This window comes from Lissotriton helveticus, chromosome 8 (genome assembly GCF_964261635.1).
Source record: "Lissotriton helveticus chromosome 8, aLisHel1.1, whole genome shotgun sequence".
Taxonomy (NCBI): Eukaryota; Metazoa; Chordata; class Amphibia; order Caudata; family Salamandridae; genus Lissotriton; species Lissotriton helveticus.
In genome coordinates, this window is record NC_136069.1 from 1,494,966,553 (window position 1) to 1,494,991,687 (window position 25,135).

At 44.6% G+C, this 25,135-nt stretch overlaps 1 protein-coding gene across 2 annotated transcripts in view; it reads left to right on the plus strand.

Annotated features, from left to right (window-relative positions):
• The first annotated feature begins 9,101 nt into the window (after positions 1 to 9,101).
• The window catches only part of ME3 (malic enzyme 3), a 426,853-nt gene continuing 410,819 nt past the window's right edge, over positions 9,102 to 25,135 (plus strand). The window contains exons 1-2 of one of the 2 annotated variants that reach the window (XM_078658437.1): positions 9,102 to 9,365; positions 10,162 to 10,408. In XM_078658437.1, coding sequence (XP_078514563.1) covers positions 9,118 to 9,365; positions 10,162 to 10,408 — 495 coding nt within the window. In that variant the 5' untranslated portion in view covers positions 9,102 to 9,117. The other variant, XM_078658438.1, reaches the window with a different exon arrangement.

Here is a 25,135-nt window from a genome sequence, read left to right on the forward strand (position 1 = left end):
TCACCTGCCCTAAGACCCAGAGAAGACGAAAATTGAGGCACAGATGAAAAAGCAGTGATTGATACCTAAGGAAACCCACTGCACTGACCCAGAAAGAGGAAAAAGACAAAGAAAAATAAGAGAAGAGAAAAAAGGCCATAGAAAAAAAATAAAAACGAAAAATCCCCTCCCCCAACCCCCCACCTTGCACCCCTGCAGATGACTACGCCCCCCCCCAGCAGTGTGCCTGTCGCCCGAGAACCAAACCCGAAATATAGAAGAAACAGAGAAAAAGGAGAAAGAAAGGAAACCCCACCCAACGGGGAAGTGGAGGAGGGCAATAGTCCATGCGCTCCCGGTCTCTCCCCCCCCCGCCCTAACAAAGGGGGCCCCCCTAAGCCAGCACGAATAAAGTTGTCCACCATACAAAAATGCCCCGGGGGGAACCACAAACCCCCCGCCCCGGAATCCGTCTGTTAATGAAGCAGTCCCGTTACCAACAGATCCATCGTAAACAATTCAACCCACAATCTCAGCCTTGGCCCCGTCTATCAAAGTTGCCGAGCCCCTCGGATAAGTAAAGCCCCATCCCCGGGAAGTCAAAAGTCACACAGAAGCAGCCGGAGCTTGGGCCAGCAAATGGGAGAGGAATAGCAGATCCCAACGCACACGGCTTGCACAAACGATGTCCCTCCCCGTCTCCGAAACCAAGCATCGTTACATCCGCCATGTTGGGAGACCGATTGGGGAGGGGCTGCGACTCGTTCCGATACAGATTATAGTGTGGGCCAACAGTGTCCAGGATGGGGAAAGCAGTGAAATGTTCCGATAACTGTAGGACCGATGTTTCCGAGAACGTAAGAGAGTCACCAATCTCAGCACACACGATGAGTTCCATTTCTTCGGGGGCAGGCACAGCTTCTAGCACCGGGTCCAAACGCGCCACTAGGGCGCCCAACAGGAGGCAAGTCGGCTGCCAGGTCTCAAAAATCAAATCAGGGCTTGCTCCCGGTCCTATGATCCCATCTGCTGCCGACAGTAAATGATTGACCTGGGCCCTCACCGTCGCGTGAAGCGCCGCAAGTTCCGCCATTACCATCCGCAAGGAAGGGCCACAGTGAGTCCGTTCCGCCAAGTTCCATACGTCCGCAGGCATAACAATCCCAACGGAGAGGCGCCTTCTCTGGGGCAGGATACGCCGGAGCAGAAACAAGCCGTGAGGGACGGGCCAGCAGCACGCAGCAACGCGCGGCGGGACCCCCACCCCGGGGCACCAGCGGCGCTAGTGCCGGGCCTCCGGGCCGGGGCCCCCCGCGACGCAGCACCGCGCACCACAAGTCACCTCACCTCAGGTACAGCATCAGGCATCAGATGGTTGCAAAGTAGTCCAGAGAAATTTTCAAAGGTTCCAAGGACCGGACCCAACCACTCTCCTCAGTCCGTTGTTGTTCACTTTGGACCCGGGTAGACCAGCAATCGAGTCCCCGGCGTCCAGTCTGGGTTAGGCCTCAAAACATTTTCGATGTTACTTCACCCCAGAACATCAGAAAAATTCCGTGGTCACACCATCGGGGTGCCGACTAGTTCACCCACACGAATCCTGGGCAGGAGATCAGGATATTCGACAGGATAGGCGAGCGTAGGACGGAGGTCAGCGGAGCCGGGAGACTATGCGGCCATCTTGGTCGGTGTCGTAGCTCCTCCCCCATTCTACATATTCTTGAATGATATCTAAGGAATAAAAATACAAGACGTTTTAACACAAGGAGGGGCTCTTTAACAAATGAAGCATCACATCTCAAATTAAGGGGCCGATTAGGATGGAGGATTTTCCGCCTCCTCCGGGCCGGCGGAAGCCACCTCCGGCCCGGAGGAGGCGGAAAATCCTCTGCGGAGTCACCAAAGACCCACCGCCGCATTACGATGGCTGGTGGGTCTTGGTTTCTGTCCGCTGCTTTTCCGTCGCGGTCGGATTACAACCGCGGCGGGAAAGCTCTCATTTGGCTGGCAGTGTCTATCAGACACCGCCAGCCAAATTAGGAAACATTTGTAAACATGCTTTTCCGCGGCGGTTTTTCCGCCGTGGAAAAGCATGTGTACTTTTTATTTTGGGGGCCCGTTGCGGGCCCCCAGGGTGTAGGCGGGTGGGGGATGCACATGGGGGGTACCTATGGTACCCCCCAGCATTTACATGCACAAAGCGGCAGGCACCACGCGGTGCCTGCCGCTTTGTGCATGTAAATGTTAAACATGCACTTTTAACATTGCGGCGGGTGCTGCTTGAAGCAGCACCCGCCGCAATGTTAAATATCCAGGATGTGACCGCCAGGGTGGCGGTCACATCCTAATTTGCACGGAGGGACCGCCGCAGCCCATGCGGACGGTCCCTCCACCTCTGGGATGGCGGACGGTCCCTCCGCCATCCTAATCGGCCCCTATATGCCATGGTAACAAGTAATAATATAAACATGTTGGATTACAGCAACCAGAAATGGCTCAAAGGTTATTTAGGTGTAGATGGATGCCTAAAGTGTTTAGGTTTTCATAATCTAATGCAGCCAGTGGCCATTCAAAGAGCTTAGTATTTCTTAAGCTCTCTGTCCATGATAGACATTTATGTACGCAACACATACATGACCAGTTGTGAGTTTTGATTTACTTCCATTTTTGGTCAGAGAGTAGAGGGGTTCTTGTTAGGCCTGGCATTCTTGGCGTGGTTTTGCCTGACTTTTTGCCTTCTGACTTCCTATTTTGCTGACTTCATTTTTACTGGCTTTAGGATAATGGCCACTTTACCACTGCTAAACTGAGCTAAAGTGCATGTGCTCTGCACTTAAAACAAGGTTCTTATGGCTTATCCACAATTGGCATATTTAATTACCTTATAAGTCCCTAGTAAAGTACACTACATGTGCCCAAGGCCTGTAAATTAAGTGCTACTAGTGGGCCTTCAGCACTGATTGTGGCACCCACTTTAGGAGCCCTTCAAACATGTCTCAGGCCTGGTACTGCAGAGCCTACAGGTGTAGTTTTAAACTACCATGTCGACCTGGCAAGTTAACCCACTTGCCAAGCCCAAACCTTCCTTTTTTAATACATATGCCACTCGTAAGGTAAGCCCTGGACAGCTCCAGGGTCAGGGTGCAGTGTATTTAAAACGTTGGATGTGCACTTTCAAGGTTTGCATGTCCAGGTAGTGAAACACTCTTACATTTTGTTTTCACTACACCAAGGCCTGTCTCTTCCAAACGTTAACATTGGGATTACCTTATTACATCTTATAAGTTAAATTTCCAATTGGATAGAGAAGGGACCCCCAAGTTTGGTGTCTTTAAATTCTAATTTTCAAAATGCCACTTTCAGAAAGTTTGCATTTTCTTACTTTAACCTTTTGGTGCCTTCTGCCTGTCTCTGAATAAGTCTGGAGTAGGTGACAGCTGGGCTTTGGCAATTCCCCCCAGACAGCCACACACAAAGGGAGCTTAGGCGTGACTGATGAGCCATTCACATCCTAATGGGTCAACTTACATCTGAATGGGCTGGTATCTGGCCCCACAAAGAGAGCTGCCTACTCCCCCTGTAGTGAGTCTGGACCGAGGGCAGGAAAGTGAGGGACTTTGTGCACTTCAAATGCATCTCTCTCTGAAGTCTCTCCCACTTCAAATGGAAAACTGGGTATAAGTACTGGACCTCTGACACCACCATTGCAGTACACTTCTAGACCTGTGGATACTCTGCCAGGAAGAAGGACTGCTGTGCTGCTGAAAGGACTGGTACTCTGCTGAACTCCTTCTCTGTTGTGCTGACCTGCTGTCTGCTGTCCTCTTGCCTGGGAGGTGAGAAGGACTGGACCTGCATCTCTCCAACACTTGAACCCAAAGTTGCTCAAGAGACTTGTCTGCTTGCCTCCTTTTGGAAGTCTCAGGGATATCAAAGACTTCAATCCACTCCACAAGCAGCACCTGCACTCTGCCATCTGAGAGTCTTGCCCTGCCAAGAGGTGCCAATCCAGTCCTGATCCCTTGAGAGTGGGTTTAAAGTGCTGCTAATGCAAAAACCAGTGCATCGCTGTCATTGCACAGCTCGGAACAGGGGAGCACCTCCATCGATGCCAACGCATCACCACCGCTGCCAGGATCAAGGACATCGTAGGCTGCGAGGCTCGATGACGTTGCATCATCTACCTCAGAGAGGTTTCACGACAACGCATCTCCGATTTGTGTGGCTCAGAACCGACGCACCACCTTCATCTTCAGGATCAATGCCAACGCATTCCCTCCCTTTCTTCGCGCATCTTGTCCTCGATGCTACCCCGAACCAAGGTACTGTTTCAGCGGGCCAAGGCTGGTCTGTGTATCCGACCTGCGCTCCATCGTTGTCGGCTTGAACTTTTGGATCTGTCCCAGTCAAGCATTCCCAGATAGACCCGGTTGGCGCTTTAAGCTTTTAAGCACTATATTTCAGGATATTCTTTAAAAAAATCATAACTCTAGTTCTACTTATTGGATTGTTGTCGTTTTGGTCTTGTTTTTTTCAATAAATTAAACTCTATTTTTCTAACTAGGTATGGTATCTTTTTGCGAGGTGTTTTCACTGTTTTACAGTTTTAAGTGTTGCACGAATACTTTATACATTGCCTCTAAAGTTAAGCCTGACTTCTCTGTGCCAAGCTACCAGACTTACCCTGACTAGGATTGTGGTTCCTGCTTGGACGGGGTTCATATCTCTGCCAACAAGAGACCTGATTTCTAACAGTTCCCCTCCGGACAACAGGATAGTTACACTTTCAAGCAGGAGGTCTGAAACAGTAAAATTCCTGCAGTCCTCTCTAAAGTATTCAGATGACAAGCATGAGTGTCTTCAAGGACACAATTAGAGTACTCTCAGGTTGAAAATTGTTGGAAAAGAACCAACAAGTCTTAGGTGCAGAAAAGTAGGGAAGCTGTAGATCTTAGCCCTATATTTGTAGCATCAGGTAAACTATGATTCTAGGACATGCCAAATGGCAAGTCTGTATGCCATTCCAGCACCCCAACGAACCAACCAAAGAGGAGCATCTGATGACCTTACATTTTTCTTCATCCACCTACGGTGCTTAGTAGCAACTCTGAGCTTTTGCCTGTTGATATAGACTTTTTACTACTGCAACATTCAATTCTGCTCGTCTGACTTTGTGAAGACTTTGCTAAACAAAACCTTGAAATGACTGGCACACACCTTGTATAAAACTTTAAAAGTCCTCATTCAGAGTTCCTTCTTAAATCAAGAAAAAATATCAATGTGCAACATTTCTCATGCCTGCATTTACTCAATGTTATAAATCCACTGTGTTGATGCTTTAGTGTTCACCAAGTGGTGACAAATTATGAGACTCAGATAAAACTACAATACACTAACAGTGAAGTGCAGTTTATTTGTTGTGTGATAATAGCACACTTTTATAATAATACTGTTTGTTTTTAAAATATTTTATTTATTGGTTTTATTACATACAAACATATGCAGCACATTTTGTGTCCAACGATATTACAGGCATATTTAGTGCATATCAATCACAGATAAAAACCAAGATAGTGGCACAGTGAACCAATAATAACATCCAACTTTTGCAGTATGTACAGCAATATCAATTTTATGTCAGTGTCTCAACAAGCGAGTGTGCATATTCTGGTGGACTCATCGAGAGTTTCACAGAGTTCCTAAGTTAGTACTTTCAAAGTATAATAATACCTTGAGTCATAAAGTTGGTTATAAATTTGGACAGTGGGTACCCATACCATCGTAATTAACACACTCTGGTTAGGTCACCACACAATACTCCTTTCAGATCAGCCCCTGGTACCAATGGTCTAGAAGCAAGCACTTCGCCAAAGAAATATGTGTTATGTTTAAGTAGTGACAAACAATGTTAGTGACAAGAAAACAACACACCACAATAAAATCCCCACACCCATCTAGAAAAATATAATAAGAACAAAGACACAAAAATGATTTACATTTTATAAGGGAAACTCAATAAACAGTTTTAAAAAAAAAAATTTGGGCAACAATTGCCAAGAAAATAAAATACACCAATAGAAATATCAAACGTCATATTCACCTAATCATAATTTCAGGCCAATTGGGATTCCGCAGAGGCCAGGTAGGCCAAGCAGGTTACATCGGTCAGTGTTATTACCTTCAGAGTTCTAGGCACCAATCTCTCTCCAGCCAGGGCACCTACAGGGTCCACTTCAGAGTGGTCAGCTAAGCGTTTTGGACTCAGGAGTCCTGCTTTTTCTAAGTGCCTATAGCAAGTATCAGGGGGCAACCACTTGAAACTTGGTAACAGTTCCAGTCCCAGGTTGCCATAAGAGGTCAGGAGTAACTTGATTCTTTTTTCCAGCAGCCAAGCAGGGCGGTTTCCTCCAGGATGTTTATTCCCAGGTCCAGAAATGTTCTAAGGAGGCGTTAGTGAGGTACAAACTTATCCTGTGAACAAGCTAGTGATAGGATAATTCAGAACACTCATTCCTAGCTATGTTTTCAAACCGTTCCAATATTTTTTAGAACTTCCTTTCTCTGTTTACTGCAAATCTTCCCAGAATTCCTCAACCAAAGTGGCACTAGCCTTCTTCCAGCCACCCGAGCCTAGTATCTCTTCCAGCCACTCTCCAATGAAGCTGTGGTGTCTCACTGCCTGTGCCACAACTCATTTTCTCTTCTGTGGCTCCAGGAACCAGTTGTTGCAGTACATGCCAACTCTATTTGGGTATTCTACAGCAAAGGAACAGCTGTGTAAGCTGCCCTTTATGTGATCTACTGGTCCTGCCTCCTCCCGGATGGCTAATTCCTGATTACTGGTTACTGCTAACACAGCTCTCTCTTCTTGCTGCCAGAGGCCAAGCCATTGTCTTCCTGGAGGAGGGTTGAAAATCGCCAGCCATGGATTTGTATTCAGTCTCTGGAGCAGTGATGCGAAACCATAAGCAGTTTTACAACAATACACTTTCATGCAGCACAAAGTACACTTTTATAATGTTAAATTTCCCCTTAAATTATTTTCACCATTGAATTAGATTTTGGAACACTAAGTAGAAAATAACTTTTACTGACCGCTCTAGTATTTTCTCAAACCTCCCAATTTCGGAGCATGTTTTTGACATGAAGCAACATGATGGCAGCTGGGTAAAGGTACAGAGAATACTGCTGGCCAACTGTGAGCTCTAAATTTGTGAGATGGTAGTCAGTCAGGTAATGTACACCACCACCTTGATGGACAGAGTACTGTCCACCACACTCTAAGGGCTCAATTATGAGTCTGGGACTCGTGGGGCACGGTAGTTGTGATCTTCCGACCGCCTTATTACGATGAGGATGGTCGGACTGCCTGCTCCCCGCCGCAGCCGCCAGTGAACTGCCATTTTCCGGCAGTGTTGGGGCAGTCAGGAACAAAAGCAAGAATTGTTCCACATAGGAATTGTTTCACAAGGATTTACAATTTCCAGAGATGTCACAACCGTGATCAAAAATCAAAAAATGCAGGGAAATTTTACAACTTCTACACAAATATTTCGGTCCCACGTCGGTCTACACGATCCTCAGGACCATCATCAGGACGGAATGTTGCACATACATATAATTCAACGTACTTCCAGCCGGAAGTATTCCTTAATATTAGGAGGAGATTACCCCATGCAAAGATCTCTGCACAAGGCTGCGTCGTATTTCTATAAGAAAACTTTACGAGGAAGCACATCAGTTACTTCAGTTCTGTGGTACCCGCGGAGTTAGCTCCACATTCACCCGGCTCACAAAGACCAGTCAGGAGGCATCGATATGCTTGGCGGGACTGCCGTGGTCCCACCAAACATATTATGAGTTTCTTCTCAGCCATGATTTTCATGGTGGTTCCTTCACCATGAAAACTCTGACAGAGAGGAAACAGATGTGCCTCTGCGCCCTGTGTGCTTGCACCCCAGTGTCTGCACGGCATGGACTTTAAAGTCCATGCCGTGCAGGAACTGTCTTTAGCATTCCCATTGCGATGCCCATTTTAAGAGGCACCACCGTGGAAACTCCCAAAAAAGCCCACCAAACAGGAGGAAACTTCTAATCTGGCAGGTGGCCCGAGCACAGCTTTGGTGGTGCAGCGGTGGGGCGGACCCGGCACTGCATGGCCAAAGTCGTTATCAGGCCCTTGATCTGGCCCTACGTTTGTTTTAGTGAATAATTCAGGAGAAGTGCAAAGGGGTGCTTTATGTCTGCTATATATTTTATGGGGATGGGACCGCAGGGTGAGCAGGTTTCATGGGTGCCGCACAATATGCCTTTCCACCTCTTACTGTTTTGCTGCTCGATGCAATTAGTTAAAAGGTGAGTGGAAAAGCTCTGTACAAGACATAATTATGCTTGAGTATCTACAAAGGGATATTTTCCAACTCGAGGTTCCCAGTGTCGTTCACAACTCAAAATCCGCTATGGTTGTTTGTGATGCCCCTCGATGGATAAAAAATGGTTGTTGAAACCCAAGCATTGATTATTGTGAAAAGGGACTGAAGCACTTCGAACATAAAAGCTGTACATAACAATCCATATAGTATAAAGTGCAAGACTAGAGGCAAAGTTGGAAGCACATAAATGAGGTGAGGCAGTCATAAACAGTAAAACCTGAAGACATTAAAAAACTTATATAATTGTGCTGGTGTGGCGAGTCTTTAATATTCGTCCTCGGTGCAGGCATTAACAAACACAATCATTTTTCTTATTCGGTAACTGATATTTCCCTGGAGATATGGGTAACATACATGTGTGATTCATGCTGTAAAAGCAAATGCAAGATTTGCAAAGAAGACTTCCATGCTGCAAAGCACGCTGTGCATGTTGTAATACACATTAATGTTTCAATGCACATGTGCACACGCTGCGTGTATATTTTGTATTTCTCATGCGATACCTGAATTGCTTGCTGTAATGTTTTTGCATGTTGCAATGGTCATGTACTTTTAGGATTATGTGAAATGGGCTTGCGGTGTCCGGGTTCCAGGTTTTATGACGTACTTACCGCCCCCGGGGTGCACGAGGGCTTCCCCGGGGTCTCGCAGACCTGAGCGCGAGCCCTTTAGAAAGAGAAGAAATCCGAAGGGTATATTTTAAGAGATGGGACCTGTTGCGTTCCTCTCCGGGGGTCACGTGGTGCGGCAGAAGGCGGAGGCTCGCGCTGCTGTCAATGCCATTGCTCAGCGGGAAGAGGTCTGCGCTCAGCATCAGCTGTTCACACCCCCGGCCTGCTGCATAACAACCCCCGGGCCGAAGGGCAGCCCAGCGCCGGCACAGGACAGGGTGCACGGCCAGCTCCCCTCCAGGGCCTCCTTCGGCAGAACAGCGGCAGCAGCAGCAAGGCGCCGGTGAGTGGGTGGAGTGTGTGGCAGCCTCTGCCGTCATGTCTTGTTTATTTCTTCTTCCTGGGGCAGCGCGTGCGTGTGTGAGAGACGTCTGCATCCTCCGCGTGATGGTGCACTTGCCGCTTTCTGCTTCCTGTGTGCGCGTGAAATAGGGGGACACGCTCCGCCTTTCATCATTCCCTCAACTTCCCGGGCTGCAAAGTGATCTCCCATGCCAATGTTCTCCCCGGCAGGCCCTCTCTTTGTGTCTCTGACTCTTGTTTTGAAACAATGTTACCGCATTTTGTAAAGTCAGAATAAATGCAGGCAAGCTTCGTTCTTTGTATCAAGTTCTTGTGTAAGGACAACTTTCGTAGCAACATTTTCTGAAAAGGCTTTTTATCGAGTAGGTAACATTTGAAACGAGGGTTACATTAACGCGTGGTTTCAAGGGTTGCAAAAAAAATATGCACTTCCCATGTGCCCCTCAGCCCTCCCTCCCCACCTTCGTGCTTTTGTTTCTGTCCCTGTGTTTCTCTCCGCCCCAGTTTTCAAGTGTGGTGTGTGTTTCATTCATTCATTCATTCATTCATTTACAAAGTGATGTCTTTGATTTACACAGATTTTGTTAATGTCTGCAAACAACTGCAGATGGCTGTGTTTTTTATATATATATATTAGTAGGAGAAACGTAGACTTTAAAAAAATATATATCGTGCGTTTTTCTTGCGCATGGGCTGCTGTTGTTTTCATGGATTGTTAGCAGTCCTCAGAAAGTCCAGTAATGATTATTTCGTGATTTTCTACTCTCATTTCTCAGATTTGGAACATTGCCTCCTCTTTATTCTTCAGCCATGATGGCCTCGTGCAGCAGAGCTGCCAGCAGAATGCTGGAGATGCTGCAGAGAAGTCCACGGGTCCCTCCGCTTGCATCCCCCGGCGGCAGGACCACCTGGCAGGCGGTGAGGGTCTGCCACGCGGCGGGGGGCGGCCAGACACACACAGCCAAGAACCAGGCCATCAAGAAGAGGGGCTATGACATCACCAGGAACCCCTTCTTCAACAAGGTAAGCACCCACCATAAAGTCATCTTTTCATGACTGCAAAAACCTCTTACACGGGCATAAATGTGCATGCAGTAACCTAGCAACCACTTACTGTGTGCTATGGAAAGAGCTCCAGAAATAGTCCTCTTTTTGGGGCCCTTCTGTTGTGTTCCTACACCCATTTATCTAAAATACAAACTGTCTTAAAATGTGTGTCCATCCTCAGAATGGCAGATTTTTTGACCCCAGAGCCCTCCTCAGATGAGTCCTGGGCCCCCGCCTAAGATGCGAGATGGCCCCTTGTTCATTTCCCCCCATACTTACATCTGTGTTGCCGATTAGTCGCAAGAGCAGAACCACATTATCAATAAACCCTCAAACAAAAGGAGCTAGAATTGCCCTCCAGATCATACACTTAATCACCTGTAGGAACACCGCCCACCATAGCCAAACCGATCACCAGGCCGGCAAACTCCAGTCAGCGCCAGCATGACATAGCACATAGCCCATCATTGCCTGCAGTCCTTTAACTGAGAATTTGGGCACATGATTTCCACACCCGAGTTAAGCATCAGCATCTGGTCATTTCTTGGCAAGTAACTTAATTGTAGCCACTATAAGGGCAAGCAGCCACTCCAGGCCCTGCTTCTTCAAAAAGTGCTCCGTCTTTTGTTTGCTTATCAATAGTTATCTTTCACAGTTGTATCATGCTCTAGCCACAATTCATGTTTATTTGTGTCAATTCTTTGTGTTTCATTGATGTACTTGGCATTGACATGAGAATTTTTCTGTGTCGGCAAATTGAGCAATAGATTGTTATTTTAAAAGTTTGCTTAGCCTGTATTTCTAGCAATGCATCGGCTTCTAATTGGAATCAAAGCAATTTGCCTGTTTCGGTCTACAATGTCTTCCTTTGCGCAACTGACTTTGAAATTAAAGCGCTTATCCTGGAGACTGCCTTCTTTGAGGCTGTAACTACAGCAGTAGCTTCAGGCTTGGGTACTTTAGCACAGTTCGTGATCTATTTTAATGTTATCTTTTTAATCAAGTACGAATGATAAGGTCTCACTACATTCTGGCTTACGTAGCCCCTATTCTCCATACTTGGCAAACGACAATCTTTCCATCCTTCTCTGTGAGATTACATGCAATTCTTCTGTAGCAACTCTTTCTGGCCCTGATTAAACAATCTGCCTGTTGATCTTACACAGGGCCACTTCAGGTAGAGAAATGCATATTCTCGCTGTAGGGCACCTCAAGGAAAGTGTGAACACTTTGTTTAGGCATAACCGTCTTCTGCCAGGTAGTATCCTAAATGAAGAGTTGTTAGTGAGCGTATAAGAAGGGTCTGTTCGATTGAGTGTCTGCAACAAATGACATCGTTCTTATTTACCAACAATTTAGAGTAATAAGACCCCGGAGGTATTACAGCTTCAGCAGGTCCTACTGGTGTTTGAGGAATATTGAAACACTGGATGTACAGTGAAAGAACATGTGCTTCGACTAAAGCCGATGATCCATTTTTGTATACTTCACTTTTCCCAACTTCTCATTCCTCACTCCGTAAGGGCTGATGGATTGGTCTTGATCTTAAAGGGCATCAAGTTTGGATTCTCTATGAATATGATCCCACACTATCTGTGCCCTACAGTGTCTCCATCTCAGGTTTTTGTTAAAGTTCTCCATGGCTGTGGGGATTGTGTGCCTGCAATGTTCTTGCCGCCCACTCTCCCTCCTAGAATTATAAGAAATTTCTGAGATCCTGAATATTCTGATGTGAGATTTAATTCCCCTTATTGTGTGTTTCTTGCTGTGTTATTTGCTTTTTATCCATCAATGTTCCCTCTCATTACCCAGAATAATGTTAATTTTCAGTGACAGTAGCAACTTTATCATGGGTATTGTATAATCCTTTCTTATATGATGTAGTTTTGTTTAGTTGTTATATAGTCCCAACTCCAATTATTTGAGTCTAAATCTTTTCATGCTTTGGTAATGATCAGCATACTACGAAGGCTTCATGAATCCAGGGCTTTTGTCAAACCTTGTGAAGATACAAAGGTGGATGGGCCGAGTTCCTTTTCGGCATGGATCCCAAAGCAGAGTGGTGGCTACATTCTGATGTGTGCGGGATCTGCTATTACATATATTGGAAGTATGAGTTTTGTGATAAACCGCATTTTCCAAATAAATATCAGCATGCCAAACCTTCCAATATTCATCAGGGAAAAACACGTTATTCCCCATATTAAGCAGAAAAACGTGCAATAGGTGACCATTATCTAGCTTGATAAATTATGAATAATTTGATGTCTTTATTCGGTGGAATATTTACCACACCAAACACCGGGCGACTTGTAGTGAGGGCCCAAATATTCAATGCAAATAAAGGCTCCCACCTTGTCCCCGGCAAGCTAACCCTCCATATATGAAGTCAACATTCCATATAGCAGAACAGTGATGCAGCAGAGAAAGAACCACAAGAATGCTGCTGTGGAAGGGAATGCATCTAGTAATAACATTAGCTTTGTTTTTACCCAGTGCTTCATCCTGCAACGTGTGTCCTTTTTTAACAGCTGCTCCCCAAATAACCAGGGTCCTATTCACTGAACATTTCAGGTTTTCAAGGGAAACAGCCATGTGCAAAAATGATCTGCAGTTGGAGAGTACACAGCGAGGGATCATCCAGCAGGTAGCCGGGACTTCCGCTATCCTAGATTAAGTTAAGGGGTGAAATAATGAGTTCCCAGGGAATGGTGCAGTGGAGACCAGGGGGAATGACGAGAACATCCACAGTGTCAAATTAGGATGGTTTCATGAAGGGCTATAAATATAGGGGCTTCTCTAAATGGAAAATGAGTAAAAAGATGGACTAGTGAAAATTCACATTTCTAATAATTATAACCCTGGAGATGTTCTGGAGAAGTGTGACTAGTAGCAATGTAAGTGTGCTTGAAGAAATACGACTTTTATAGTTTTACAATGTTAGTTCCTGGGATTATTTAAATACCATGAACAAGGTAAACATATACAAATTGTTGATGTTGCTTAAATGTACTCACTATTTTTTAAATTACGCCCACATTGATACAAATGTAACTAACCCTAAGCAAGATGGCCAAATTGTGCTTTGGTATTTGATTTTGGAAATATGCCAGTCCTGCACCTAAAACCCTACACTATATACACACCCAGTACTCCGCAGTGATTCTGAAAAGCATCGGAAACAGGCCCAACTTTGTGAACCACGAAGATGGCTGTAAAGGAGAGGCACCTGTACGAGTGCCGCAGGCTTGGTTATTTGTTTGCTCATATGGTCAGAATAGTCGGTATAGGAGGCCCTTGCTTTCAGCTAACCTGATTATTTCTGTCACAATCATATTGGTTGTTTTTTTTTGTTTGTTATTTTAAAGCAAACTTTATACATGAGTACGCATGGGCCGAGGATATTATTGAAAGATTTGGATGTTCCAGTTATCTATATTTGCTCTTCTGTTGTGACTATTTCATAATCGTAGTCTTGTTTGTTTCGCCACTGCCTAAAATAGCTCCTGGTTGCGCATATTTGGTGCCTAATAAATTCCACATATAAGGAATGGTTTCAAATAGCAGAAAAATAAATTGAATTTTCTTTCCAGCCTCCTACTTGCATATTTGCTTCATGGCAGGGAGACGATGTGGTAACGTGGTTTTGTTGCTGACTTGAAAAACCTTTTAGATTTAATGTATTTATTTTTTCTAAATCCTTATTTTATAGAGATACGCCTATTATGCTTTGTATGCATTTAAGGGTCTATAAGAAAAAACTGCAGGCAATATTGAACTAGTTTTCTTTTCAAATATTGTTCTCCAGTTGCTCCTAGAATAATTCTTTATTTCTGTACAGTTTCCCATGTTTTCTTGAACTTCTCGTCTTTCTCATATCTTTACGGTACCTTTCTAATACCACACATTTCCCCATCTCTTCTATCCAATTGATACCAAGTCCAGGTCTTCATTCAATGTCTCATTTGACCCAATAGTGTAATTGTAGACCAATCGCTTATCGAAACTTGACTCTGTTTCCTAGTGTGCTTATATTGGAGAGTGTTGGGGCTGCTTAGGTATGACTCTGCTGGTCCTGGGGGGTGACCGCATGCTTTTTGTGGTGGATGAGGTTGCACCAGTGTGAGTTTGCCTTTCAGATTCACTCTCTCTTGTACTGCGGGTGGAGTACGCCAGGTTTAATATTATACTGTCGAGCAGGAAACCCTGACTTGGCAAGTACTGGAAGCCAGCATTTATTACACCTTTGATTCAGCTGAACTTGCATCTGAATCCATATCAGTGAAGCAGAACCAATGCTGAAAGGGAAGCCTCTAGTTCAAAACCTAATATCACTTTCCTTCCCATAAAATCTAATCAGCAGGGTTGTTATAAGCTTCTTTTACAGTTTTGGTCAAAGGTTGAGCAGGTAGATTGCATTCTTGCATTTTCATATCTATTTTATGTGGGATGTCCTTGCAATTAATGGCAACCTTGAACGCATTGTTGAGCAACGTGGATCATCGCCAATACTATGAAAGCCAGATCTGGTGTGCAGTTGTAGTCGAAGAGCAAAGTCTTGAGTCTCTTTCTGAAGTCTGCCAGCGAGGGGGCTGTACGGAGCTGGAGGGGTAGGTCGTTCCAGGTCTTGGCAGCACTGAGTCACACTAGGATACGGCCATACAAATATATATTTGGATAAAATGGCTGAGTCTCTTTTGTCCACCCCTGCAGTGTGCTTGAATTATAATGCAGCAAGTTGGCATTTGGGATGGCCACTGAGCACAGTTGTAGGGGTGTCTGTGCACAACTTGGGGGGGGAAGCATACATGTCACTCGAAGACTTGACGACTAGTCGTATTGTGGAAACCATATTTGCATGTTTTTTTTGTGCCTCAGCGATGGTAAGGTTTCAAAAATGGTTTATGAATGAGCTAGGCAAAGATAGAATGATACATCAATAAAAGTGCCTGAAGGGATGGACCCTTCTCCCAGGATTCAGGATGGTGCCTAGTCTAGCAGAGACCAAGAAATTCCAAGGTGTGTGTTAAGTAGTGGCCGGAGCTTTGCCTCTTCTCTCCACCTAAAGTGATGATGCAGGTGACTGTGAAGAGCAGCACAAGCCTGAAATCCGGGCACAGAAATACTGTTGTCCCATTGAAGCTGGTCTCTGTTGTGGTGTAGTTCACTCTTACTGCCTCTTAAAACTGTTGCAGAGGGAGCTTTGGTTTGTGTTGTACTGTGAGTGGGAAGGTAAGGTGTACGTTATAGGCTTGCTCTGAATGGTGGTTCACAGTTGAAAGCTCTCTGCAGTGTATGCCCTCAGTTAGCCTGGCTGTGGCATTGGACGGCATTCTTTATTAAACCAGTCAAATCATTTGTAAAAACACTGGACCAGCCTGGGAACCCAAAGCAGCTCTGGCAATTTTTTGGGTTTGGACCATCCCCTGCAGAGGGAGCGGACGGGGGTCTGCAAATGTGAAGCACTGCTGCTTTTGTTACTGGGGGCCGATATTGCAGCCCTCCTACAAAACCAGTCCCCACACTTCCTGCCTCCTGGGGAAATGCCCGATGCCTGCTATGGCCAGTCCTGCCCTGCAAAGGCATGCTGATCTGTTTAATAAACCAGTAAGTGCTCTTGTTCAAATCAAAGGTCCTAACTTGTTTGTGCTGCAGAAACCAGTTTACAGTACATAGTAAGTTATTGCTTCTGTGATTAGTTTGCATACTTCTGAAAAGAATGATTGTGTTATTTGTTTTTTAAATTCTTTATTTGTGGTAAGTAGGACATTTGTACTAGAAATGTCATGTCATTCAGAAGCACAAATGTGACACATAGCTAAACTGGCAGAATATATGGATAACATAAGTGGAGTAGTGTGGCTCACTGGTTAGAGGCGGCAGGCCTGAGAGCAGAAGTAAGCCTGGGACCAGGGTTCAATTCCCGACGCGGCAGGGTCGTGGACCTTGGTCAGCGGACTCGATAATTCTCGCTTCGGTGCTTACTCTAATCAGGGGTTCCACTCGGCAACTCTGGGCATTAGCTTGCCTAATCTCCACAACGGCCCCACCAATTCCGGGGATGCCTGGCTCCACCTTGGGGACTCCCAGCAAGGGACCATCCCACAGGGAAAGCCAGGACGGGTTCCCCAGAGTTATACAGCGCCGGGACGCCCCGTTGCTGGGGCAGCTGTGCGCTTTACAAGTATACTACATTTACATTTACATTTACATAATACAGATTGAGCGACTGATTTCTTACAATGTTGCTGATATTGATGGATAGGTAGTACAAGTAGACATTTAAACAAGTACAATGGCGAAGTGCATTACAACACCATTTCAAAACTTTTTTTTTTTAAACTCTTTGTATTAACAAGCTCGAGAGACCATGCCATATATTAGCACTTGCCACAAGTACATCAGGTAACAAATACAGAGAACTGGAGACAACACATTCAAAAACACAATTTTAAAACGTGTTGTGGTATTGTGGTATATATTCTTTTTTGAAGAGGATTGCTCCGGAGCAATATCCTGGGAAAAGCAACAAAAATGTTAACCCGTATATCAAAGGTATGCCATTGTAATCCATCTTGACCTTCCTTTCCTTTTCCACTCACTTCTGTGTTGCAGTTGTTGCCCCTGTGATGCTGCATGGCACTTCCCTCACAATAGTCAAAAGTACGAATGGCATTGAAAGCAGGGGAGTGGAGGCATAGGTTTGCAAGGTCGTGATAAATGGCTTCACGTCATTCACTGGTAACACCAAACCAAAATGGGAATTCTGTAGACTCTTTTCTACCCAGGGGCCTTTATCCTGGAATATAGATCTATACAAAGACTCTGCCTGTGGTCCGACACTGAAATAAAGGAAAGTTTTTTTTTTTTAAAGTGACCTCACTGAGGTGACCTTTTTTTCAGAATCCCAATGACACCCATTGTTGCAAGAGATGCTATTCCTTGTTCTAAGTCACTAGTACCCCTCTAGGGCTGGATCCACACCAGATCCTTAAGATAACCACTGACTAGTTATAATAATTTTATTTACATTTATCTTACATCGATACCTACAAATCTGTCACTAATCTGTTCTTCTCGGGCTTACGTTGGACACACACGTTGTTAATTGAGCACAAGTTAATAACAAGCATTTACAATGCAATAGGTCTCCCAGCTTTAAAGTTTGAGCTATTGGCATTGTATATTACAATGTGTTACATTAACTTGTTATCAAACTCTGAATTGTTGTATAAAGATGATTTGCAAACTGTCAAATGTTGCTGAATAGTAAGCAACGTTGTGAATAATATTGTTTGCTAGTCATCCTTGGGTACCAGAGTACTTCACTTGAGGCAGCTCACTACTCTGCACTCACTACTCTTCACTCACTACTCTGCACTCACTGCTCACTACTCTGCACTCACTACTCACTACTCTGCACTCACTACTCACTACTCTGCACTCACTACTCTGCACTCACTACTCACTACTCTGCACTCACTACTCTGCACTCACTACTCACTACTCTGCACACAGTAAATCTTAGGGCAGAGGGCCGCTTACAACAGAGCTCAGGGCAGTGTAAGATCTCACAGGTTGTAAGTGAGGTATAACAGACGGTCACAATATAGTAATCTCTCTAAAAGAAATCCATTTATCTGTGTTTCCGCTTTCCTCTGGACTCAACACAAAGAATGGATTGCATTGTCTATGTGAACTGCAATGCTGTAGTGGTTCAATGTTCTACAATGTGGGCTAATTCCAAACTTTTCTTACCTCCTCTTTGGTGAAATTTTTATCAGTCCCCAGCAGATACGGGGTTATAAAGCTCTCTCCTGGTCGCAGCTGCGTCATGAAGCCATGGAAACAGAGGTAGCAAGCCAGGAACTTCCAGCGCTTGCTTTGTTGGGTGATTCCCATGGTACAGTAATTTGGCCTGTGCTGTCATCTGTGTACACTAATGCTCATGTGAGCGTATGTTTGGGGCCACTTGTGGCAATGAGCGCAATATGCAGTGACGGCCTGAGGAGTGGCTTGCTATACAGTTAGCCAGGAAAATTACATTTCTGGAATTATTACCCATTGTGATCACACTGCAAATATAAATGCTTCACTTCTCGGCTCAAAGTATGGTATTGGTCTCACATCATGTAAGTGGCTGACACCTTTAGTAATCAGAGACATTCTTAGTATTTTGAGGACTAAAAGGGGTGCCTGATTTGTGTGCTGGGAGCACAACTTTGGCACTCACGGAGACCACACCTCACAAGCCTTCCGGGTCTGGCAGTGTTAAAGAAAAAGATGAATGCCCACTTCTTCAAGGAAGCTTTTCTAACCATGCTCGAAATGTATGGACTTCACCCTTCCCTTATTTCCCCCTGCGATCGATCCTAAATAACGAGAAGATCCCACAACTCCCAAGAAATGGCTTGGGCTACTCATGCTCTGCATCATTAGATGTTACAGTACTATGGAGTGACTCTGATCACAAGCCAGTGCTTTACAATATAAGTAAATAATATAGCTGATAATATATAGCTAACAGAAGACGGAAAGAATCCACGGACGGAATACACGGAGGCCGCCCCGGAAGTCAGGCACGGTCGCCTGTGACGGGGGCGGGGCCACGTCCAGACCGGAAGAGGAGGCAGGCGGAGTCGATGCGTCTCGCGGCCCGGGGCTCCTGTGAGCGGTGTGGAGACCCGGGGCCGCGCTAGCAGGAGGTTGGGCGCCGCGTGCTGAGAGAAGAGTCCCCGACATTGCCCAGGTAAGTTTCAAAAGGCTGGGGGGGCGGGGGGGCCTCGGCGCACTCGTGTGTGTGTGTATGCATGGGAGAGTGTGAAGGCTGGGGGGGCGGGGGGGGCCTCGGCGCACTCGTGTGTGTGTGTATGCATGGGAGAGTGTGTGTCTCTGTATGTATGTATGTATGTATGTGCGTGCGTGCATGGGTGCTCGTGTGTGTGTCTGTGTCTGTGTGAATGCGGCGCATGCGTGTGGGAGCTTCCCAGGAGACAGCAGCTGGCCACAGCGCTCGTTCGCGTGCGCGTGGCCAGCTCTAATCGCCTCCTCGGAGACAAAATGCGCGCGGCCAGTACTGTCTCCTGGGGAGCACAGTCAGTGACAAAAGATCTCCTGGCGGATACAGCGCTGACGCGCTGTTAAACGCCAGGAGACCTAAAAAGGGGATTCAGTTCCTGACTGCCTTGACTTAGATATCGCTAGACAATTGCATTACAGCTGTAAGCCGCCAGCTGTCTTAAAACTGTATTAGTCTTTACACTCCTCTGATGAGATGGACTACGGCAGATCCCCTTTGGACCAGGATGTTGGATCAACATGATCTGGATGTGGGGACGACTGATGTTCACTTGTGGAAAGTGCACAAGCTGACCGGGCCCACTTCAGTAAGTGAACGTTAGTTGTGATACTAGAATATGATTTTCAGTATATGGTTTCACATTGTTTCTAAAAATATCTACTCCTTGGAAAATATATATATATATATATATATATATATATATATATATATATATATATATATATATATTGCAGCTCCCACAACACCAGCCTGCCGCACTCTCGAGCGGGTGCTCGCGTAATGGGGGTGTACCCGTCAAATGTATTCAGCTCACAACATCCACAGGTCCTCACCCTGTACAAGGATCGCAGCACTCATGGGGGTGGTTTACACTTAGTTTTTATTCGAAAACCTCACAGGTTACCTTTGACAAACTGACGAAGGCCGATGCCGAAACGCGTCTTTGCTATGCTGTGAGGTTTACGAATAAAAACTAAGTGTACACCACCCCCACGAGTGCTGCGATCCTTGTACAGGGCGAGGACCTGTGGATGTTGTGAGCTGAATATATATATATATATATATATATATATATATATATATATATACCGTTCAGCCCACTGGAGGGCAAGAAATCAACCGAACATATCATGCATATGTGGCCCACTAGAGGGCGAGATTGATAATCTTTGGTGTTATAACTATACATCACAGAGCAAAGTATAAGCGCCATAAGTGGCGCTCTGCATAATGTCTGTAACATATTGTAAATACTAAGGAACTACGTTATCCACAATCCTCTACAATTGACAGGAAGTGGTGGTATGTCATGTGACTTTGCACAAGAACACCTTATAGGTGATTGTAAGTGGAAGAGTATTGACCGTGATCAAGCCGTCTGTGGGCGGTGAAACGCGTTGGTAGCTGCAAGAAACTGTGGTGCAATAAACAACTGAAAAAGGAAAAAGAACGCTCGAGTGCGTTTTCATTACCTGCAAAGGTGTTTTGGAATTGTAATTCGGCAGGGCTCTGCCGAGGAAAACGCACCGGTGGGAGAGCGCCAGGGGTCGACCAAGCGGAGCCAAGTTGTGGGATATATATATATATATATATATATATATATATATATATATATATATATATATTCACTGAAAAACCCATAGGTTTCACACCAGTTATAGTTAGCTGGAAATTTTACTCGCATAAAATGCACTGCTGATGACGTCACATATTACATCACTCATGACATGGTCAGTGACATCGGTCAGTGACATCACTGATGACACCATCCAGTGAATGTGTGTCTATCTGAGAAATAAATGTGTTATATATGTATATGTAAAAGTTGATGAAAGAATAAATTGGTGTTTAGATGTTGGGTTTTTTTTTTTAAATGATTGGTTAACTGGCTCAATAAGTGTATCTTAGGCAATACATATATTAGTGAGTAATGTTTAAATATTTAAATATAAGGATTAGTGTTTCACTTTCTGTATAAGTGGCTGCATGGGTTGGTGAGTAGCTACATATGTATGTATATGGGTTATTAGATGTTTGATTTAGTATCAGTATGAGTGTTTGTATGGTTTGGTGGGGTATTACTTAGCACATAGATGCATGAATAACTGACTCTGTATGTGTTTTGAAGACAGCATACGTGCAGGACTGTATGGGTGGATGACTGTGTATATTACTGACTAAATGACTGTCTCACTAGTGTTTTTATCAGTAACTACATATGTTTTAATGTAGTATATGTGAATATTGATGTATATAAGTGAGTATATGTGAGAGTAAGGGATTGTAAGAGTTCCTGTTTAAATAAGTATGTGTTTCTATAAGTGATTGTTTAAGAGAGCAAGTATGTGGTAAGGTTCCTTAGAAGTAAGGTGGTAGTGTGAGTATAGCTGTATATGCAAATAAATGGATGTTCAATAGTTTATTTGCATGTGTGAGTATGTGTGAGTATCTTTTGGATGACTGTCGGTGTGTAACAGGATGTATATGTGTATCATTATATTTGATGATACGTATGAGTGATTATATAGAACTGTTGGTGAATGAGTGGATGTGTATATAGATGGTGGAATTATTGAATTGGTTGTTGTAACTGGTATGGGTATCTCCATTTTTTTGAACATTTTAGTTTCTACTTTTGAATATGTGTTTTAAGGGTTACATTACAGTGAAAGGAGGTCTGTCCCTGTATCACAAGGATGGTGTCATCAGTGATGTCATGAGTGATGTCACTGACCATGTCATGAGTGATGTAATATGTGACGTCATCAGCAGTGCATTGCATGCGCAAGTTATAGTGAGTCCAACTAACTATAACGTGGGAATTTCAATGGTTTTATGCAAGTAAAATTTCCAGCTAACTATATACTGGTGTGAAACCTATGGTTTTTTCAGTGAATTTAATAGGTTTTTTAAATGCTAATTCCTAACTATAACTGGTGTGAAACCTATGGTTTTTTCAGTGAATTTCATAAGTTTTTTAATAGCAAATCTCTATAGGTATGAAATGTAATATTTTTTATAACAAATTTTATATTGTATAATTATGTAATTTTTTTTATTTTTATTTTTTTGCCCCGGGGCGCGTACCGATGCGCTCACCGGTAAGCGTAGTGCAACGGCGCACCCCGGGGCGCGTACCGGTGAGCGTCCCGTTAGCGCTATTCCCGCGAACGAAAACAACATCGTGACGTATCGCGTAGCCGCGTGACGCGTCATATGACGCACAGCGTAAGAGCACGCAAGCGCATACGATCGCGAAACGTCCTGACGCGCTTACGCAACGCGCCCCCGGCACGCCCCGGGGCGCGTAGCGTAAGCGCGTCGGGTCATGTGACCTGAAAATAACACTTTTCATTGGTTCCCAACACTTTTGGTTTCCAAATGATGAAAGCCCTGGTCATGTGACTTGAAAATAACACTTTTCATTGGTCCAGAACAGTTTTGTTTTCCAAATGATGAAAGCCCCCACCTTTTTTCCTTATTCTGACTTTGTCCTTTGACTGAGGAAGACCTGTTTGGAGATCTGTCTCTAATCTTTTCTACTTTAAAATGGCTACAGTAGCAGCAGCAGCTGGAGCATCTGCCCCACCACCACCACCACCATCAAAAAGACCACCAGAAGGTTACATTGGTGGTCAAGAAGAAGAAGAAGAGGAGGAGGTTGATGAAGAGGAGGGACAGACAAGGCATTTCCTGCCTGAAGATAATCAGCCCTACAAACCAAAAGAGCACTTCGTATGGCAGTTCTACAAAATCCCAAGGGGTTTCAAAAAAGTCAACGCTGCGAAGGTGATTTGTCTGATTTGTGATGCTGAGCTGTCCAGGGGGAACCCTAACAAAAAATATTCCTTCGGGAATCATACCATGATTCGGCACATGATCCGTTGGCACCTAATCAACTATTCTGCTGCAGAGGTAAGGGACCTCTGCAGTAAGCTACCCCCATCAACATCTAGTCCCTCAACATCGAAAGAACCAACTCCATCGGGTTCAGAGGCAACAGAGACAATGCCTATCATACAATCAAAATTTAACGATTTTAAAATCCTGTGCAAATATTGTGGAAAGTTACTTTGCTATGGTGAGCAAAGTATAAAACTTATCATCTGTGCTGGGGATAACCATAAGTGCCCGAAAAAACCCTAATTTCTTTTTTTTTTTTTTTTTTGCTCCAGTTGAGCCATTTACAATTCCCTGTTTTTTGTTTCTCCCCATAAAAAATACAAACAAAATATAAAACTGTTCAGAAAACCCAAAAAAAGTAAAAAATGTTCAAAAAAACAATAAAAAAATATAAAACAACAAAAAGAATAAAAAAAACAGTTATTTTTAGATCTACCTTTAATTTATAAAAAGAAACCTATATTTTTAAAGAATCTCTGTCAATCTTTTTTCTGCAGGGTATGCTCCCCGGTGCGCGTACCGGACGCTCCCCCCGCGAAAATCGAAAAAATGTTTTGTGTCCTGCGGGACCCTTTTATGGCCCCCACATCAAACCTAGGGGGTCGGGGGGGGGGGTCTATCCTGCCGCCTTTTGGTCATGTCCCCCTTTGTTTTTACCACCTCTTGTGTCTCGATCCTACCGACACACAAGATGGCGGCCGCTCCGGACTGTTTGGAATGTTTACAGACACCCGAGAGCCAATCAGCTTTCCGCGCGTGAACTCGCGTTGCGTGCTGGTACGCTCCCCGGTGCGCGTACCGGGGCGCGCTTACAGATATATATATATTTTTTTGAACCTAAATTACTCAAAATCCTCTGGAGCACATATCTTGAGACATAGCAAAGGCACATCGGGCTACCAGTCCCTACAATTTTGCCAAGTTTGGTGAAAATCCAATCAGCCGTTCGAGCTAAAAGTGAGTCCAACCGCCCTATGGAAATTAACATGGGGAAAACGCGTTTTGGGACCCCCCTTTCATCTCGGCCCCCGCTTGACAAATCCCCCCAAACTTTCAGGAAAGGAGCGGAGCGCAGCGAGGCAAATTTGAGGAAAATTACAGGCAGATCCCTCAATCTGCGCCAAAGTTATTCCCAATAGAATGTTGCGGATTTCCTATGGAAAACAATCCTAACTATAGCTACCTACTGGCGACCGCCAGTAGGTAATATATATATATAATATCTCTCGCGCTCTCCCTCTCTCTTCTCCCCCTTACTGTGAAATTGTATTTTGTACGTTTACACTGAGAGTATGTGACTTGATCACATTATCTTTGTTCATCCACAAGCCCCATCCCAAATCTTCACTACGTTCTGGTTGTTATTTGGACCCCAGTTGGAAAAGGTAGTGCCCTGTTGAATGTGCTGCTTTAGTTTGAGGGGAGTATTGGGTGTATTTTTTAGTGTTTCCTCTGTCACGTCATACAGACAAGGTTTCGGACAATGGAATGTCTATAACTCTGGCCCACAATCTTTGTCGGCCTTCTGGAGGAATTGTTTTTTTCATAAACTACAAAAATCTGTGAGATTCACATACACGGAAATGAAGGAAGTTAAATGCAGACGAAGAAGCAAAAATAATGCTAAACATGTCTCATGAAATGGAGAATAAAGTCATGGGTTCTCTAGTTCTGCTTGGGTCTTCAGGCAAAACATGATGCAGCATTTGCAGAAAATCCCCTCAGTCTAAGCTGAGTCCTCTTTTCAAAAGCTACATGGGGTTTGTCCCTCCTCCAAAACCTACCAAGGGCTGCATAACTTCCTAATTGTTGTAACAAATGCAGGTCTGACTCTCCACTCTGTGGACTTGAAACTCACACCATGAAATGAATCCTGTTGAACTTAGTCGCTTCTGAGTGATTGATGTGAGCGGATATCCAAATTACAGAGATCTCGTCTTGTTTCAGAGAAATGACTGACTTGACTAACATTATTTCATTGTTTCTCTTTTTTATTTGAT